Here is a 20029-nt window from a genome sequence, read left to right on the forward strand (position 1 = left end):
ACTATCTACATCGCCTCGGCTTCTGAAAAGCAAAAAGGTAAAGCAGACGGTGGTATTTTGAAACAAAGTTTTCAGTCCAAAATTCGCTGTACCTACTGTTCCAAAACACACACACACACACACACACACACACACACACACACACACACACACACACACACACACACACACACACACACACATATATATATATATATATATATATATATATATATATATATATATATATATATATATATATATATATATATATATACAGTATATACATGCCCATGCGGCCATGTCTTTCCTGCAGCCTGAATAATCAAGAATGTTCAACAACGTGTACCAGCTTCATATGGGATGAATTCTTAGTTGGCTGTACAAGAAAATTTTCAGGATATTAGTTTTGAGGGTTACAGTACCACATCATATCACTGAAAATAAGACTGTTTAGGACAAGCATAGTTTTTATTATTTTACTTATCGCCAATGCAAGCAGAGAGTGCTATTGGGATAGCACATTGGTGTGAGCAACGATAACTAACTTTTCTTAGAAGATAGGCAGTTGCATGTCTTATAACAAGTGGAGTTATCCACGTATATGAGAGAGTTCGGACAGTTGTCATCCTGATGATTATGAATGAAGTCGGGAGTACAGTAAATGTATTACAGTATTGCAAATAGCATACCGTTTGCACAATCGAACTTCCCCGAAATATTTGTATTTCAGTCTATGAATGAAAGTTAGAAATTTTACTGGATCCCTTTGTGAAAACATCTTTCATCAAATACTCTTTTCTTTTAGTTGGCTAGCCTCTGCTTTGATCGCTTTCGAACCTGGCATTATTACGAAGACATGGCCACACAGCAAGAGAATGTCCCCTTCAACTGGTTCAGGTTCATTTGGAAGGCTAAATGGCTCCTCTAAACGTTCTTTGTCTTCCTCTAGTTGTTAGTCATGGTTTCTAATAATAATAATAATAATAATAATAATAATAATAATAATAATAATAATATAATAATAATAATAATAATAATAATAATAACAGTTTTTAGAAACATCAAATTGACATAATGTTTTATGTCATAAATTGTATTAGGTTTATGATATTATAGCTGTTAGTTTATAACACACACACACACACACAAACATATATATATATATATATATATATATATATATATATATATATATATATATATATATATATATATATATATATATGGTAGTATTTAGACTCCTGAAATCCGGTTTCATTAACACCCGGTAATTTGACACGCAAAATAAGTAAATAGCTTATTTAGGAAGCATATTCTTTTGAAAAATCCAAGAGAAATTAATTCATTTAGGAAATGGAAATGACATAATTTGATTGTTTGGTAAGTTTAAGACTCAGTTTTCATAATATTTTTTTGGTATTCAAGTGTCTGAGCAGATACATCCAAGCTCCTGGCGGTATCAAGACATTTTTTGTGACCATGTCTCGTACCATTCAGAGCACCAGTGGAAGAAAGAAACCCTTAGATGACTTAAATTATATTTACAAAAGCCAGAAAACGAACGCTGATTGGTCAAAGATTTACTGGGAGTGTGGAGCGAAGCGTTGCCAAGCACGCCTACATACATTAACAGGCGTCCTTTGCAACTCTTCACTTCACAATTCCAATAAAATTTTAACCAATCAGCTGTTTGTTTTCTGGCTTTTGTAACTGTAATTTAAGTCATCTAAGACTGTCTTTCCACCACACGTACTGTAGGTGCTCTGAATGGGACGACACATGGTTGTAAAAATTGTCTTTATGCCGCCAGGAGTTCAGATGCAACTGCTAAATGTTACTCATATACTTAAAAAAAATATGTAAACCGAACCTTTATCTTACGAAACAATCAATTTATGTCTTTCCATTTAGTAAATAAGGCAATTGCCCTCAGCAGTTTGAAAAAAATATGCTTCCTAAATAGGCTATTTGCTTATTTTGAGTGTCAAATTACCGGGGTCAAAGTTCTGGGAGTCAAAATACCTAGAACCACACACACACACACACACACACACACATATATACATACATATATATATATATATATATATATATATATATATATATATATATATATATATATATATAATTGTGGTAACCACAATGCCTTCTTAACTTTTCTCGAATTCTTCACACTGTTTGGTTAAGCTGGGCACTACAAAGTCTTGCATCCAAATGCAAGAATATGAGGTAATTCTGATGTCCGGTAGCAGTTTTCGAACCTGTATCCAGAACATCAGAATATCCCGACCTGACCACAAGAAAGTCGGGTCAGTAACTTGACCTCGTTCTGGATGTAGGTTCGAATCCTGTTACCGGACATCAGAATTGCTTCATAGTCTTCCATTTGGATCTACGGCTTTGTAGTGACGAATGTATCCAGAAAGTGTGAAGAATTCGAAATGTTTTATCACATCACCTTGATGCATATACAATCATTACGCTACAAACGTGCTTTAATATCCAATTTGCTCTACCTCGAAAATAATATATTTTCATATGTTACCCGAAGGGTTGATAATAAGTTCGTCATCTGGTGGTCTCGAACCACGGAAGACAAGAACTCAAGACTACTGTGACGCGCATTAAACCACACGGCCATATATACATAAGCTTTCCTATTGTTTTCCATCCGATATCTTTCTATTATTTAGCAGTCTGTCTCTTTCCTACAGGAAGAAAATTAGGAAAGGTTGTATGCCCACCAAGAAATAATAATAATAATAATAATAATAATAATAATAATAATAATAATAATAATAATAATAATAATAATAATAATAAACCTTTTAGTCAAATTATACGAGCAACAAAAGCGAAAAGATTATGAAATTTTCCACAAAAAGCCACGCACACTGATATGTAGGAAGATGAATATTCATAGAGCACGTTCCTGAATATCAGTCATTTGTTTCGTGTATAATGTTTTCCGTGGATACGTTCAACTTGATTTTCAGGGCGTCCCCGTTATCGAGTCCTTGTCACTTTATATGTCGTGACTGATTTGCATCCCCTCTTCGAACTAAGCGCTGCATCCCTCTAACCCGAGTTTACCGGATTTAATATACAATGGCCTATAATTCCCATAACTCCTGATTGATGCATTATTCATATTCAAGGGAGTCTCACATGAGTGAACTCAAAGGCAGTAAATGTCAGTTTGCTTCGGCGACTTTTTTTTTTTTTTTTTTGTAGTTTGGTTCGTATTCTCTTCGCGAATTACACAGATCATTAGACTGATTCAGATTACTAAAAAAAAAAAAAAAAAAAATGCGCCGAAGTTTCTTCGGCGCAATCGAGTTTTCTATACATTGTACAATCAAGGCCACCGAAAATAGATCTATCTTTCGGTGGTCTTGGTATAATGCTGTATGAGCCGCGGCCCACGAAACTTTAACCACGGCCCGGTGGTGGCCTGTCTTATATCGTTGCCAGGCGCACGAATATGGCTAACTTTAAACTAAAATAGATTAAAAAGTGCTGGGGCTATGTTTGATGACTGGAGGGTGGATGATTAGCATACCAATTTGCAGCCCTTTAACCTCGGTAGCTTTAAAGATGTGAGGGCGGACAAAAAAAAAAAAAAAAAGTGCGGACGGACAGACAAATCCGGCACAATGGTTTTCTTTTACAGAAAAGAAAAATCAACAAAGCATGCGGCAAAAGTTCCGATGTTCTTTTACACTCTTAAGTAGAGGACTTTAAGTAACCTACATGGGGAATTTAATATATTCGGAAAATCTCGCCAGAGTCGCCAACAGTTGCAGAAGCAAAGCACTGACGCAACAGAATAATGAAAATAGCTTCAAAAAGAACTTCGCAAGCTACTAATGGACGTCACAGCTGTCAAAGGCGCGCGGAATATCAAGGCCGCTAAATAACGCACCAATATTCGGGAGAATTGATGTTACATAAATGTTATTAAAGGAATATTATATTGTTATATATTTGTATTAAATGGAATAATATGCAATTGAACTCAGTCTTACGGCGAATTGATCGAAAAAAGGCACATCGTCAAAACGAGGGTAAAAAAACAGACACGTCTGTCATAGTTGCTTTTTCCTGATAACATCCAGATTTCAAAGAGGATAAAAAAAAAAAATCATTGATATTGAGCAGTTACGAAACAAAACCGTAATGGAGGGAGAGGCAAAAAAAAAATATATATTCCAGTGGCTTTTTAGAAATTGCTTTCTCTGATACCTGGAATAGTTTAAATTTAATGTGTTACTGATGTTTAGAGTGAATTGTTTAAGACACATTCACTTCAAATTGAGTTATTGCTAATAGGAATGAAGTAGTCTTATTATATTTGAAAACGTTCTAACACAGTACTAAACCAAAGCTTCATTCCTGACGTTTGAGAATAATAAATAAAAAAAAAAATAATTCAATATGTCAGCGGAAGGTTTGAGGTGGGGTGGTGAGCGAAGTGAAAATTGTCTGCGGACATACATAGAGTAGGCTACATGTGCAGGGGGGACAGACACCCTTGCCAGTATTGATTCCAGGGACAAATATAAAGATTTGATGTTTTCGCCATTAGAACGATGTTGCCGTTATGACCTTCAATACCGTCCTATTATAGTCATGGATGTTTATTCAATAAAGAAAAAAACAGCTTCTAAAGCACTTATGAGAGAAAACGTAAGAGACCCGGCGTATTGGGTAACTATACTAACCAGAATCACGTGGTTATTTAATGTCGCCCTCGCCATTGAGCGTATTATGAAATGAATAAGGAGCACAAAAGGGAGGTTGGCCTTATGGTTTGAAGGAGGCAGGGTGTCCTTCCCCACTGAACCCTCTGGTGATTAATTCTACCACTAATGTTGCTACTGCTCACGTTATCTATTTTGATAGCTTTATATCTCATGAGAATATTCTTAAGGAGTCATGTACTCAGGCTGTAGATAATAAAAAGGTTAATCCTTTAATCCTATTCATGAACCTAGGACTGACTGAATTTGCCATCAACAGTTGCAAAGTGTGTTGTAATGGAAGTAATGCAAAGGCTCAGTTCCAGAGTTGAAGGTGCCGACAGAATTTAACTAGAATGGGAAAAGAAAATTCACCCTTAAAACTAAATATATATATATATATATATATATATATATATATATATATATATATATATATATATAAATATATATATATATATATATATATATATAGTGTGTGTGTGTGTGTGTGTGTGGACGAGCGCCCTTTCACACGCACAGTATAAATGGAGACAGTTGAGGACGCCAGAAAGTAGGGTTAAGTGTATAAACCCAAATAGAAACATTCGACGCAGCCAGCTGAATAGCGCAGCCAAACGAGCAGAGCGGTCAACAACAGCCAGGAGTTGCTTATATGAAAAGTGAACCCTAAACTCAAAGAGGTTAAACAAGTAGTGACTTTAATGTTCTATGCTGGATTCATCGTATTTCTAAAAATTATATTTCTAAAACTATTCCTCTCTAGATTAACTTCACTTAATCATATGATTACTGTGATGCTATGGAAGTAAAGAACAGTGCACATACATTTTACGCGGACATTACTTAGAACTAGCATATACATTTCTTAGTACAATCTGTACATAGAATTTCATAGAATCAGCCTACGGTATCAAGTGCACAATTCTATACTGAAATGAGTTTTATAGTTGATGAATTCAGAATAACATAAACACTAAACTCTTAATGAATCATAATTTTCGACAAAGAGATAAGTGTCATTGAATGAAGGAGATACATTTGTGGATTTCCTATAAACAGAAAATTGAAATCTGCTATGCCAGGCGCGCCTTTTCATAAAAAAAGTGGGGGGACGAAGCAGAATTTATTTTTTCTTCAGTGGTCATTTCTAATTGAAGGAATAATGAGTTCAACTTAGAAAAAATTAACACATACATTTTCATGCAACAGCATATTCAAGAAAATGTCATCATTGTACCGAAACCATACAGCTGTTTTTCGTAAAGCATTTGTTCAAAGCTTCTTTTCAAAAAATTCTAGGCTGATGGTACTTGAAAGCTTTGTCCAAAAAATGTCCATTAACCGTCAATCCTCAACCTTTAATGCACACCTTGCTTTATCATTGAACAGTATTACGGGACCGATAACATTCATAATTATGAATTATGCAACTCGCCGGCTGAAAATCAAGGAAATAAGCCTTTGGTACTTGAATAAAAGGTCAATACTGATCATTCTCAAGTCAGTGATATCAATACATCCTAAGCGTTTAACAAAGTCAAAATCGTATTTTACGGGTAAGTTAGAAATATTTCTAAAGAAGAATATTTAATTCTGTTACAGGCCATTTTGGCAATTTATATGCAGATGACCCTACACAACTTTACCTACTTGGTTGCCAGACGCAAGAGAGTCCGTGCTGGCATGGGGCCACTCAATCTAGACGACAGTGTATGGTAATGACGGCTGCGAAGACTATGAAGCATTGAATTTTAGCACCAGAACAAAAGACAAAACCTAAAGGGGATTAATCAATGGTTATGCTCTTTGAAGAAGACAGTTCCCCAAAACTTGAACTAGCTGAAATCCGTGTAGACAAAGTTCATCATCACTTAATCAGTTAATCCACCGTTGCAAACTAATCTGAAACTCAAAACTACCAAATGTCAACGCGACTGTTTGCAGTGGACAGTCTCAGGGGCTTTTGTTGAGAGATTTTTAACGCAATATTAAGAACACACATAAGTGATCGGCATCAGTATAATACCTTTTGAGTATCGGGGAATGCGAGCAACTCCCAAGGCATCAATTCACTAAATCCAGAGAGGACTAGGGATCAGCAGCTGAAGCCAAAGATTAAACTAGGGTGGACTGAAACTGGCTAGTCTTGAGCAGCTGATTAAGCTCGTTGCTAGACCCCTTTTAAATCTTCTGTCAGTCTACCATTTCAGGTTCCGTCTCATTGGTGCCACCTGACTGCATTTTTAGAATACTGTATTTCTTCTCTACATTTTCTGTTCCAAAGAATCTTGAGAGTATATAAGCATGCAGGAAAAATGGGTCAAAGAGGTCATTGTTGGGTCAGAGCTTCCATATCGTGCTAGTTAAATTTGCTTTTAATTCGGTTCAGGGCAGATTTCTCGAGACTGAACTCTCCCGGCAGCTTCACTTTTTGGCAAAAGGATTTTGGACTCATGATTAACCATCTTGTGCATCATCTTAGTTTGATCAATGCTCTAGGAGTTTTGTATAATGTTCATGTCGATCTGCTTAGTAATTCAGAGAAAAGCTATTTGTTCTTTATCTTGTGAATATTGTTGCTCTATTTTGGTTTTGATTGCCTGTCAAAATTTATTGTAAAAACGAGCGACCAATAATTGGTGAAATAGGTTAGTTTGGATTACGTGCTTCTATCAACGTGTATGAATAGATTAAAAGTTCACAAACAGCACAAAATTGCTCGTTTTATATATATTGTTGCATTTTATTTTCATTTATATATATATATATATATATATATATATATATATATATATATACATATATATATATATATATATATATATATATATATATATATATATATATATATATATATATATATATATATAAAGTTTGTCACTTCGTTCCGTAACTCAAGAGGTCTATAATAATTACACAAAACCGTTAAGCACTCATGATTTCATTGTGTGAGTCAGAATATATATATATATATATATATATATATATATATATATATATATATATATATATATATATATATATATATATATATATATATATATATATTTCTGACTCACCACAAGGGCCGAACCATGTTCTTTCAGGTGAGAGTCCAGGGCATTAGCAATTCGGGCGCAAAGGTCATAAAAGGAGTTGGAACCTAAGTACTAGTACCTGAGGTCTTCCAAGGCAGGAGACTAGGGCCCAACATACCATCGAATTTTACCAAACTTCCCAACCCCTCAGCGCTCAAATTGCAAACATTTCACTCGACTTACCCCTTTCACTGTGAGATATGATAGAAATGAACAAATGGAAATGTTTCATAGAAATAAATTTCCAACTCACTGATGGTTTGGGAGTTGAGCAAAATATGCTGGTATGTTGGGTCCTAGTCCCCTGCCTGGGAAAAACCTTAGATATGTAGTACTTAGATTCCAACTCCTTTTATGACCTTTGCAACTGAAATGCTAATGCCCTGGACTCTCACTCAGAAGACCAGTGTTCAGTCCCGTGGTGAGTCAGAAATTTATTTCTGTGAAACACATTTCTATGTTCCTTTCATTTATATATATATATATATATATATATATATATATATATATATATATATATATATATATATATATATATATATATATATATAGTATAATCTGAGGACAGTTGTAAGAATTCAACTGGATTTTTTTTGTCAACTACCATAAGGGCCAACAATATAAGCAATAAATGTAATGGGTAGACTGACTTATTTTGATGTCACATCTAAGTAAACAGAGAAGTGGAGGTCGCCTTTTAAAATAACCAGTCAATGCTTTAAACTGAATTTATTTACAAACGGAGCAATCAGGAAATTAATATGAAAAGGTTGACTGAGCAGCAAGCAAGTACATACAATGTGCAATAAAAGCTAGACAATGCATAGCAAATAACTGAATCTGAAAGGGCTACAGCCTTGAAATAGTTTGACATGCTAATAACTTTACTGTGGGCTGGTTGAACGATTTTTGGTGGTTAACACAACTGGATTTGAAAGGGGGGTGAACTGTGTCTAGCGCCCCTGGACTGCTGAATCAGAAGACTCATGCACGTGGCAAGATGGCAGTTAAACGTCTAAGGCTATTTGGGTTACAAGGGCGGGGGCAGGCCACTTGCAGGGCCAGATAACAGGATTCTGGAAAAGAACTCCAGGTTAGCATTCAAATCAAATGACTTTCTCTCACATGAAATTACTTATGCACAATAGAGGAATTTATCAATTAGATTTGATTAGCACATTGTAACACTATGGTGGGAATGCTCTAATTATTATCATGAGGGCCAAATGTGTGTGCTAGGTTTTGGAAGCAAAGGGGCCTTGTTTTAGGAGAATGAAAAGTTGGAAATACTAAAGATGGAGAGAAATTCACAAGAAGAAAAAGATAACTGGCAGTAAATTGCTACTTCAGATGTACCTTATTGCATATGTGCATGGAGCTCGCTTGCAAAAGACGAATTTCGGCTGCAGAAGTCTTGAAACCTTGCCAGTGTGGATAGCAACAGGACTGCATGAACTACGTGTGGTTACAGTCCTGCTGGACGAGTGTGTGTGCCTAGGTAGGGTGCAATGTGTCTCTGATTCGGATTCAAACTTGAGTCCCAGTACATCGGTCGATCGAAAACGCAATTTCCTTCAGTAAAGGTTGTATTGAAATGGTGGGGTTAAGAGGTCATTATGGTCGCCCCAAATCAGGCGATATGGGGGTAGACTTACATGAGCCCACCGCCACCCCCTTAGTGGAGTCTTCTCCAGCCGCCATTAAATTTTATTTCCCAGCTAATGGACTGAAGGGACAAATTTTATAAATACGTGAATATAAATTATATATATAATATAAATTATATATATATATATTATATATATATATATATATATATATATATATATATATTATATATATATATATATATATATATATATATATATATATATATATATGTGTGAGTGTGTGTGTGTGTAGAACTAAGGTAATTTGAGCCAAGAGCGTTGTGGGTTCACTCTTCTAAGGAGCTCACGTATTTTATTTTAGATGACAGTATAATTCTTCAGGATGACTTAGACCAGTATTGTGGCTTTCTCTTTATTATCCCTTTGGAGCATAAGGCTCCACCATTTACGGCTTGGCTGCTTTAACTGGCATCAAATGGATTCAGGACTAATCCAAACTTGGACTAAATAAACTAAGTGCTAGGGAGACTTATGAAAATTTCTTAGTCCTGTCAATATCGAGAGGTGGGTCACTTTGCACATCCTTAACACCCCTGCACTCAAGACCTGCTCCCCGACACTCTTCGTCCCTCTTCATTTCTTCTCCCTTTATAGTATTTGGGTGGTGACGTCATAACTTCTCACAGTTCATAACGCCTGTCAACTACGTCGCTGTTCACCACCTTCATCATCACTCCCTCCATTCACCATTTTCTTACTTCACCATTTTCTTTCTCTCGCCATCGAGTTCACGACAGGCAGTTTGAAAAGTATTTCTTCTCCTTCTTTTTCTGCATCTTTCTATAGTTCCTCATTTGACAGGTTGGTATAGTTCTCGGCTAGCACTCTGCTGGGCCCGCGTTCGAGTCTCCGGCCAGCCAATGAAGAATTAGAGGAATTTATTTCTGGTGATAGAAATTCATTTCTCGGTATTATGTGGTTTGGATTCCACATTAAGCTGTAGGTCTTGTTGCTAGGTAACAAATTGGTTCTTAGCCACATAAAATAAGTCTAATCCTTCAGGCCAGCCCTAGGAGAGCTGTTAATCAGCTCAGTGGTCTGGTTAAACTAAGGTATACTTAACTTCTTCCCACTTCTATTTGGGGTGGGGTCGATGTTTCTGACAGTTTTCATCCACCTGGCTCAGTCAAACACATCGTCCTCTGACAATTGCTTGTCTCTCAGATCTTCTCTAACTACATCCATCCTCCTTCGCTTTGGTCTTCCTCTTGTTCTCCCACCAGGCACCTCCATCTGCATCACTCTCTTCCCTACATATGTCTCATCCCTTCTCATCACATGGCCATACCACTGCAGTCTTCTTTCCTGGGCCTTCTTTGATAGTTCTACGACTTTAGTAGTTCCTCTTATTCTTTCATTTCTGATCCTGTCCATTTTTTGTTAATCCACACATCCACCTGAGCATTCTCGTCTCCAAAGTGTTTATCACAAGTTGATCATAACCTTTCACCTTCGCCTTTGTGCTTTGGAATGCTGACTCATTTTGCCACTACCTGCTGAGGAACAGTTGTTAAAATTGTATTTTGTTTTAATGCTTAATCAGCACTGCTGGCGTCCTCTCTCAAATGTTCTGACTCTTAACCGTTAGACCATGTGTCTCACTCTTTATAATAGTCTCAATAATAGTTTCGGTAATACTCTCTCTCTCTCTCTCTCTCTCTCTCTCTCTCTCTCTCTCTCTCTCTCTCTCTCTCTCTTTGTAACACACACACACACATATATACATATATTTATACGATCTTGTTGGTGCGTGCCACGCCCGCTGAAACCCTGCACTGCTGTCTCCCTACCCTCCCGATCCCCTGCCTGCCCCGCCCCCACATATTAAATGCACGGTTTCGTGTATTTAACATAGTGCTTCGTCACCATTGGGATCAAACCACTTCCTGGTTTAGAAACAACGAGAATACAGTGACTTTGCCCAATGAGCCATCGAGAGAGGTGTAAGATGATATCGACCCTGCTGTACATGTGCCTGTCAAATTCAGGTTCTTGTGCTTAGAATCGACATCAACCCACCTCCACCATGATGGATGAATGGAAAGTTTGTAATACGCGGTTGATTATGAATATTTGTCCCATACGCTGTAACATTTTTATTTTACCAAGTCACAAAGTCTGTTCAATATCCAGTTCACCATACTGGGGAATACGTTACACCGAAGTAGAATTATAAGTGATAATTCCCCAGGCAGCGGTTCGATTCCGCTGGTTACGAAGCACTCATCACTTATAATTCCCCTTGAGTGTAAGTTATTCCCAAGTATGAAACTAAATTTGCAGCTTGATATTTGTGAGTATAAAAATTGTTACGGTGTATGTGACAAATATTCATGTTACCTAACTAAATGCTTAGACATATAAACTGGAGCTTGTATTTTTAACTGTTCTATATATTATAAAACTAAGCATATAATCGTGAGCACCATAACTGACACAACAAAATCTATTAGACTGAAAGGTATATCGTTCACCATTTATGCTAATGGTGCACAATGGTGCCGCATTCACTGAAATATCTTTTTATAAAAAGAAAAAAGGTCAATTCTCACTACCTCCCAAGACCTCTGTTTTCCTCGTAGACATCTGCAATGTTGTTTGCATATGAGGGTGATGAAAGCAAGAAGACAGAAAACTTTTAAAGTTTCAGTGTTTGAAATCATGAATTCCTATAATAACAGTAGGATCCGGTCTGAAAAAAAATTTTTCAAGACAGTGATTTTTACTGCAGTAACTGACATTTCACAAAAAGAAAATCTAGAACGCTCTTTGCAAATTTATCTTTGTAACTTGAAGTGAAAAATGATGACTGTTTTTGTTTGAATTGTATATATATAAATAAATAAATAAATAAAAATAAATTATATATATATTAAGTGATGATATATATTTTTATTTATATTATATATATATATATAATATATATATATATATAATATATATATATATACATATATATATATACATACATATAAATATAAATAATATAAATAAATAATATATATATAATATATATATATATATATATATATATATATATATATATATATATATATATATATATATATATATATATATATAACATATATATATACATATATATAAATATAAATATATATATAAATATATATATATATATATATATATATATATATATATATATATATATATATATATATATACATATATATATATATATATATATATATATATATATATATATATATATACACACACACACACCTGCTACAAACATATTTACAAGTGAACTCCTCTTTGCAGGCCACACGGAAATTGTGTCACACTTGGTGAACAAATGCAACCGCACAGTCGACCTGGACGCTCGTAATGCTCTCGGATTTACTCCTCTGATGAAGGCTGCCCTCCAAGGCAGAACCAAGATAGCTAAAATACTATTATTCGCCGGTAAGTAAAGTTTCTCTCTTCCTGCGGCATTCGGCTGCATCTCGTGCTTCTCCATTCTTCTTTTAGCCCAGGTCTTAAATAATGAAAGGTCATGTCTTACAATAAGATATTTAGAGTAGCAGCGTTATTCAGGTTTGCTTGCTTCGTACTGGGTATTTGTAGGTCTCTCAGGAGCTAAAGGAAGCCTTTAGGATTCATTTTTGTGGTTGCCTCTCATTAACTGAAGAAAGAGGAGGAACTGATAATGAAAGATGGGCTCCAGTTTTTTTGGATATTCTGTTCTTGGCGCCGGTACTAAACACACTCAAAGGAAATCCTTGAAGTTCCAGCAATAGTTGACTTTGATTTTTTATTTAATTACTGTGGGTGAAGTATGTCAACCCAAATGATCATAAGTGTGCTTAATAAACTTTTTGTAATAAACACATGATCAGTATCCAATATCTACCAGACACTAGTATTTGTTTACTTTGATGTTGTATTATCGACAGGGGCCTCCCCTCACCTTCGGGACTTCGGCCGGGGATTATGCGCCGTAGAGTGGGCCAGGTACACGGGACGCCACATCTGCTCTGAACTCATAGACAGCGTTCAAAAGTCCTGCTCCAGCCACATTCGGGACAGATGGACCAGCGACCCAGATCTCAAGTCACATTCGAGTACTTCCCTGAACACCTTGGGACAAGGAGATAACAAGGATTCGTGGATTAAACACAAGGTGAGGAACGATCTCTGGTTATAACTTATGAGAGTTACGCTAAGGGAGATTTCTGAAAATAACAATAAAATATACGACCTCTTTTTGTCAAGTACAATTATCAACTCTCAGTAGATTCTTTTTTCAACATTAAGCATTGGAAAATAGTAGATACTCAGTGTCTAGTTCCATAACAATGAAACCTGTTCTCTTTTCAAGGGTGTTAGCATTCCAGGCGAAACGAAAAATATCAGTAGTTAGACATCTATGTATGAGTTAGATAATACAATTTAATATTTATTCCTTTTAGTTTCTTGTCTTTGGTTATAGACAATGAAAATATTAAATTAAAACACACATGCGAAAGCGTAAATGGAAAGAAATGCAGACGATTATCTACAACATGTGAAAACAAAACTATACGAAGGTCCGGATACTCTGTAAAGGGAAAATCATGAGGGCTACGTCAACGGACAGAGCATCCAACAGCCACCCTGAGAACAAAGCATTTTCACGGCAAGGAAGCGGCTGCGGCAGGAAGGCTACGGTCTCCACTCCCCCTCCCCCCTCCTACTCTACTCCACCACTCCAGCGTAGAGGTATTGTGGGGAAGGATTGTCGAAGCTGCTGGAATCATGGGTATTAAGGTCGAGTAGGGATTATTAAAGAATGTATGCCAGATGACTTCATAAACATAGTCCAAAACAAAATGGGAAACACGACAGCAGACTAAAATGAAGACAATTCGTGTTTTTATCAAGAGCAAACGGAGGAGAAAACATTATTTCCTTAGTAAGAACTCCATTGAATAAACAGGTGAATGAAAACTGAAATAAGTGAAACAGCTCTAATAAGCATGCTTTTGGTTATCATGCTCTGTATTCGAATAGAGTCTGGAGCGATAGGTGGCCAAAGAAAACAAAAAAAAAAAAATGAGAGGAAATGTTGCCTAACCCCAAAAGAAGGAACAAAGCTGCCTCCGCCTCCTGAAAGGTGGGAGGTTATAGGAATGACTGTAAAGAACCGCACAGTGAGAAGTCCTAAAAGAAAAGTTTGAAATTATTTTACCACCTGATTTGTCAATTTGAACTCTATATTTTCAACAAGACAAATTTGGAGTAGCCTGGTCACCGAAAAAGTGAAAGGCGCTGAAAGGTTTTATTGCCCTTCTGAAGGGTGAATAAAATGATAGGTATTGTAGACAAAGAAACAGACAGAAAATATCCATTGCAGGTAATATCACAGAGGAAGAAAGAACACTTGAAGAGTTAGTGTAAAGGATAGATGATGGTTTTTAAGTTAAAAAGAAATAAATAGCAACTTGAGAAAATCATTAATAAAAAAAAAGTTAAATATAGAGTATAGTGCCGAAATTGGACTTTGTAAAAGAGATTAGAAGAGAAGGCAAGAATATTACTATTTTTTATTTGGTTTTATCTGTCAGGAAGAAAAAATAAAATCAATATTTCAGTTCATAAGGAAACATTCCAAATAAAAGTGCATGAGGTGAGCGTGGAAGCTGAGTAAGAGGTTCGTGCTTTCTATTTTCTTTTTTTCCTTTTTTTATTTTTAATAGTCCGACGAAAAGTATGAATTATGTCTACATTTTCAAAATAAAAATGAGGTACTGTGGAGGCTACAAGGCCTATCAAGGGAAATGTTGCAGACTCCAGAAGAGAACACTGCGTGCCAAGGCGGGAAGTGAAGAACGAAGAGAAGTGAAAAAATTATAAATCATTTCCAAAACCGGGATGCAAGAAAAGGCAGAATAAAGCAGCCGGTCATGAACAGAAATAGTGGGTAAGGGAATGTAGTTATGCCTGATTTATATTAAGAATTAAGCAGGTTAAATGACTAGGCGTTATGGCAGACCAAACTTCTCTAGAAAGAAGACTTCGGTACATAAAGACTTTCTGAAGCCCTGCTGTTTTAATCCATCATTTGTAGTTGAAGGAACCCACTGGCGCACAGAAGGCTTTGAGCCACCACCTTCCACTAAGGCAGGATGGGTCAATACATTCATTCATAAACAGCTCAACGAAAATTTTCTTTAAAAAAAATCTCGTTACTTATATTATACAATAATTCTTACATAGGATTTAAAAGAACCTCCATGACCACCATGACCAAATAAAGATCAAATTTTAGTCACAGTCCCACCATATTGTAAACATACGTTTTGAAAGGAACATAATTCAGGTTCATATCCCTGTGTGCAGCAATTCAGCTTGAATAAAGGTTGCATCCATTTTTTTTTCAAAAAACTAAATAAATAAATAAAAAGGTTTCACTGTCTTGAAGAAACGTATAATTGAATTCCTTCATCACGTCCTTATTTCACAACCGATTTTTTTTTAATTACTAAAAGCTGTTATTACAAATGCAGGTCGCTTCAGATGTAACATTTTAGGAATTTCTTTGCCTGGTTTCAGAAGATTAATTAAACCTGACACACATTTGAGCAGCCATAAGCTTGGTTGATAAAGCGGGCAACTGGTGAACAAAGAAAATATTATCAAAGCCCTATGACAAGTGATTGCTGCTAGTAAACTTGACAAAACCTCAGTTATATACGTCATGTCTCTTCCTGTGTTTATGAATTATACATCCAGCATTGCTGAAGAACATAACAGAAGCGCCGCCCAGATTTTGGCAAAACGAAACTCGATGCACGCCAAAACTATTCGATGCTGTATTAAATTCGAGGACTGACTATGTCTATCGTTTCTCTGAAGGTCGATATTCTTTACTCGATGCGAACGAGCGTTCGTGTCATCTCACGTCTCGTTATTTGTGGAAGTGTCAATCGACCGGAGATCATTATAGAAAAATGATCGTATCAGGCTCGCAATGGCTATTATTCATGATCACCAGCACGCACATCATAAACATTACGGAGCAGAAAGTGCACGTCATTGTCTTCCAAGTTCTTTCCGAAACTTAGTTGAACTTATTCCTTGTAAAATACTAGAGACAGTTGTTGAACATAGTTTGGAAATAGCACAGGCGTCCTGTAGCAGAAAATGTTACAAATGCGCTGATTAAAAGAAAAAGTTTGTATCATTTCTGGATATATATACTGTATATTATATATATATATATATATATATATATATATATATATATATATATATATATATATATATATATATATATATATATATATATATATTAAACAGAAAGCGATACACATATTCCGGTGAGATATTAAGGAAAAAGTCAACAATTTTTAAACTTTCCTAAACAATGCAAAATTTAAGAATGGCTTCTCAAAAACACTTCATTAATTGCAGTTTTAGAATCACGTGCCTGATAAACTGCGTAGGATGTATGGTTCTGGATAGATCAGGGAACTGGTCTTAGAATCGACATGAAAACAGCCAGCAAGAATCCAGAATAAGCCTCAAAAGCCTCCATCAAGTACGTTGTTGCTCACATTAGCAAAATCTTCATGTTGTTTGTTCAGCATAAGACGCTCTTGAAAGCGTTTAAAGGTAACATGAAATCTCAGCTGGCTTCTGCGAAGATTGCAACCCTGGATAAGCCTCCTAAGACAGTCGTCCGAAATTAAGCCATAGAAACACAGAGTTCAGACAAATAAACTGTTTTAATAAAGAAAAATCATGGTAAACTTAGCCTGCGCACAAACACATGGAACTGGTAAACCACTCATGAATCAACGCAAAATAGGGGTTTAAGGAAGAAAATGGCTAACCATCGCTGACTTCAGCACTTTTATTTCTTGCCAAATGCAAAAGAATATTTTAGCAAAAATATATCCGATGATTTTGCTTTGGAACTCTATACCACGAGTTTACAATTACGGCTACAAAAAGTTCAGCTATTCAATGGCAGCTATATTCCTGACCACCTGTCCAACAGGTGCACACCAACCGGTGCTAAGAAACACAAGTGCACACAAATCCAGCCCTGCCTAGGAGGGAAAACCTTTGATCAACTGCATGTTATTTCACCTCAGTGGCACTCCAGATATTATTCATACCAATAAAATGTTTTATATCTTTTACAATCCTACAATTTAAGGGTGTGGCACAGGCTCAGACCAGATACCAAATGCCTTTGCTTTTTAGCTCGAATACAGTCATCAAAATCCAACCCACTCTGAAAAAGGACATGTATTAACAACAACCTTATAAACAACATGTAACCTGCTGAAACACTTAGTAAACTTGTTAAGAGTAAACACTCTATTTATTGTCACATAAGCAGCCACAACAGTCGACAGCAAAATGTATCATATCATGTAAGAACACCCTTCATGAGTCAAGAAATGATTCATATGGTTAACTTTGGTCTTGTCTTTGCAGATAAAAAAGGCTTTCCACAAATCTGAATCGAAAAAAGAATTCAGTGTGGTTACCAACTTATCAACAATGGCTGTGTGCGCCACATCACCTTTGTTGCCAACAGCAGTCACACAACAAGACCTGAAACCTCACCAAGTGGTTGTGCCTCACGTTCAGGTCAGTTGGGTAGACAGACACTGTATTAGTGTAATTGAAGACAGATTATTCAGTACCTGCTGCTGTTTCACATTAGTTTTCCATTTTATGTCATCATTTCTGAAAGAAAAATAGACAACCATTCATAGATATCTGATTGATATGCTTACAGGTTTTTGGCAATAAAGTATCATATAAAAGCTGTTCTGTATATAAACAATTTGATCATTATTGCAGTCAAGAAGTAACTCATTTCTTCTCATTTTACTCATCCTTTTTCTCCAGATAACCGAAGTGAAGGTTCCAGATTGCTATGAAGATCCTGAAGATGCCCTCAGTCAACTTCCCCCTCCCCCACCACCTCCAATTCTTGTTACCGAAGAACCATCTCCTTCTAAATCTCCGAAGAAACAATCCAAAAACACCAGCTCTCCCTCAGCTTCATCCTCCTCCGCCTCCTCCTCTTCTTCCTCCTCCTCCTCCTCCTCCTCTAACGCCACAGTCGTTACAACCCAAGACAGTGCCTCGTCATCTTCCACCACATCTGCAGCGACTGCGTCTGGTACATCAACGACTGCAGCAGCCACGTCGTCCTCTTGCACTTCATCCTCCACCACTTCTGCCGTTACGTCTACAACACCAGCCTCCGCCTCCTCCTCCTCCCCCTCCCCTTCCTCCTCATCCTCCGTCATGGAGGAAACCCAAGGTGTTGGTGCAGAAGGAGGTTCTGGTGATGCCAAGAGCAATGGCACTGCCAAGTCTATTGTCTCTTCCAATAAATTGCCTTTTTCAAGCAACAAAAAGAGAAAGTAGAAAGTTGAGGTATACACACATACTGACGAGCGTAGCTTACTGATAATGAAGACCATATTTATTTATGATAATATTCAAGTTAATTTTTCTGCTGCTTCACCACTTGGGGTGAGGGCAGAGGGGAAAATCCCATAATTATCTTTGAGCATTTTAGGTCCGATCGTTTAATATATAATTACCCTCTTTTTGTTTCCATTATTGATATTAGAACTGTTAAAACCTTTCTTATGATAGTACCTACAATGATGGTGTCTTATAATGCCTAAGAATTAACTGTTAATGTTGAATAGAATAAGCAACATAATTTTCTGGGTAACCTTCCATGTAAAACGATAAAAGTTCATTAAAACCACCAAATGTCCTTCAGAAACATCTGCTCAGAGAATATTTGAACACTTCAAGATAGCCGGTTTTTGACTGTGATAAGTTTATGCAGTAGGTTATATGCAAATATCTATATCTTTATCTATCTTTCACACAGATATTATATATATATATATATATATATATATATATATATATATATATATATATATATATATATATATATATATATATATATATATATATGTATAAATATATATATAATATATATATATATATATATATATATATATATATATATATATATATATATGCATGATAAAACAATACCCTCACTACCCAGACAAAATAGTAGATATAAAGGATCCAGAACTGGTCTAAATGAAGGTATTATTTGTCTTCAGAAACTTCACTGGATTCCAAGTAAAAGTGGTCTCACTCAAGACATGAAATGTGTTTCCACTGTTCATAGCAGTCCGGTGTGTAGTGTACTGAGCTGCAGAGACACGCATATTATGAATTATAATCAATAGTCTTAATGGTTTACAAAAGCGACAGTGATAGAGATATAAACACAACATCAAGACAGAAAGAAAAGGATGTGTGGGTTTTGGGGGGCGTCTGATGATGATCCTCATGAGAGCCCTTGGTTAAGCTAGAAGGAGAGAGTAGAGAATGAGGGAGGGGCAAGAGAGAGAAGCAGAGAGAGAGAGAGAGAGAGAGAGAGAGAGAGAGGTTGTATTACTTTCTCTGGATCTGAGTGTGCCTTTCTCATTTTCTTATTTTTTCATATTTTCGCTCACATGAAGCAGTGTTATCGGTCACTGTCGTT

The 20029-nt window shown here is 36.1% G+C and overlaps 1 protein-coding gene across 3 annotated transcripts in view; it reads left to right on the forward strand.

The window, feature by feature from the left end:
• The window catches only part of LOC136835931 (streptococcal hemagglutinin-like), a 601990-nt gene extending 582932 nt beyond the window's left edge, over positions 1–19058 (forward strand). For all 3 annotated transcript variants that reach the window (XM_067099809.1, XM_067099808.1, XM_067099810.1), the window contains 4 exons: positions 12757–12900; positions 13392–13618; positions 17926–18081; positions 18346–19058. In XM_067099809.1, coding sequence (XP_066955910.1) covers positions 12757–12900; positions 13392–13618; positions 17926–18081; positions 18346–18873 — 1055 coding nt within the window. In that variant the 3' untranslated portion in view covers positions 18874–19058. The remainder of the gene's footprint in view (positions 1–12756; positions 12901–13391; positions 13619–17925; positions 18082–18345) is intronic.
• The last annotated feature ends 971 nt before the right edge of the window (positions 19059–20029 follow it).

The sequence above is a fragment of the Macrobrachium rosenbergii genome, chromosome 55, assembly GCF_040412425.1.
Source record: "Macrobrachium rosenbergii isolate ZJJX-2024 chromosome 55, ASM4041242v1, whole genome shotgun sequence".
In the NCBI taxonomy this organism is placed as follows: domain Eukaryota; kingdom Metazoa; phylum Arthropoda; class Malacostraca; order Decapoda; family Palaemonidae; genus Macrobrachium; species Macrobrachium rosenbergii.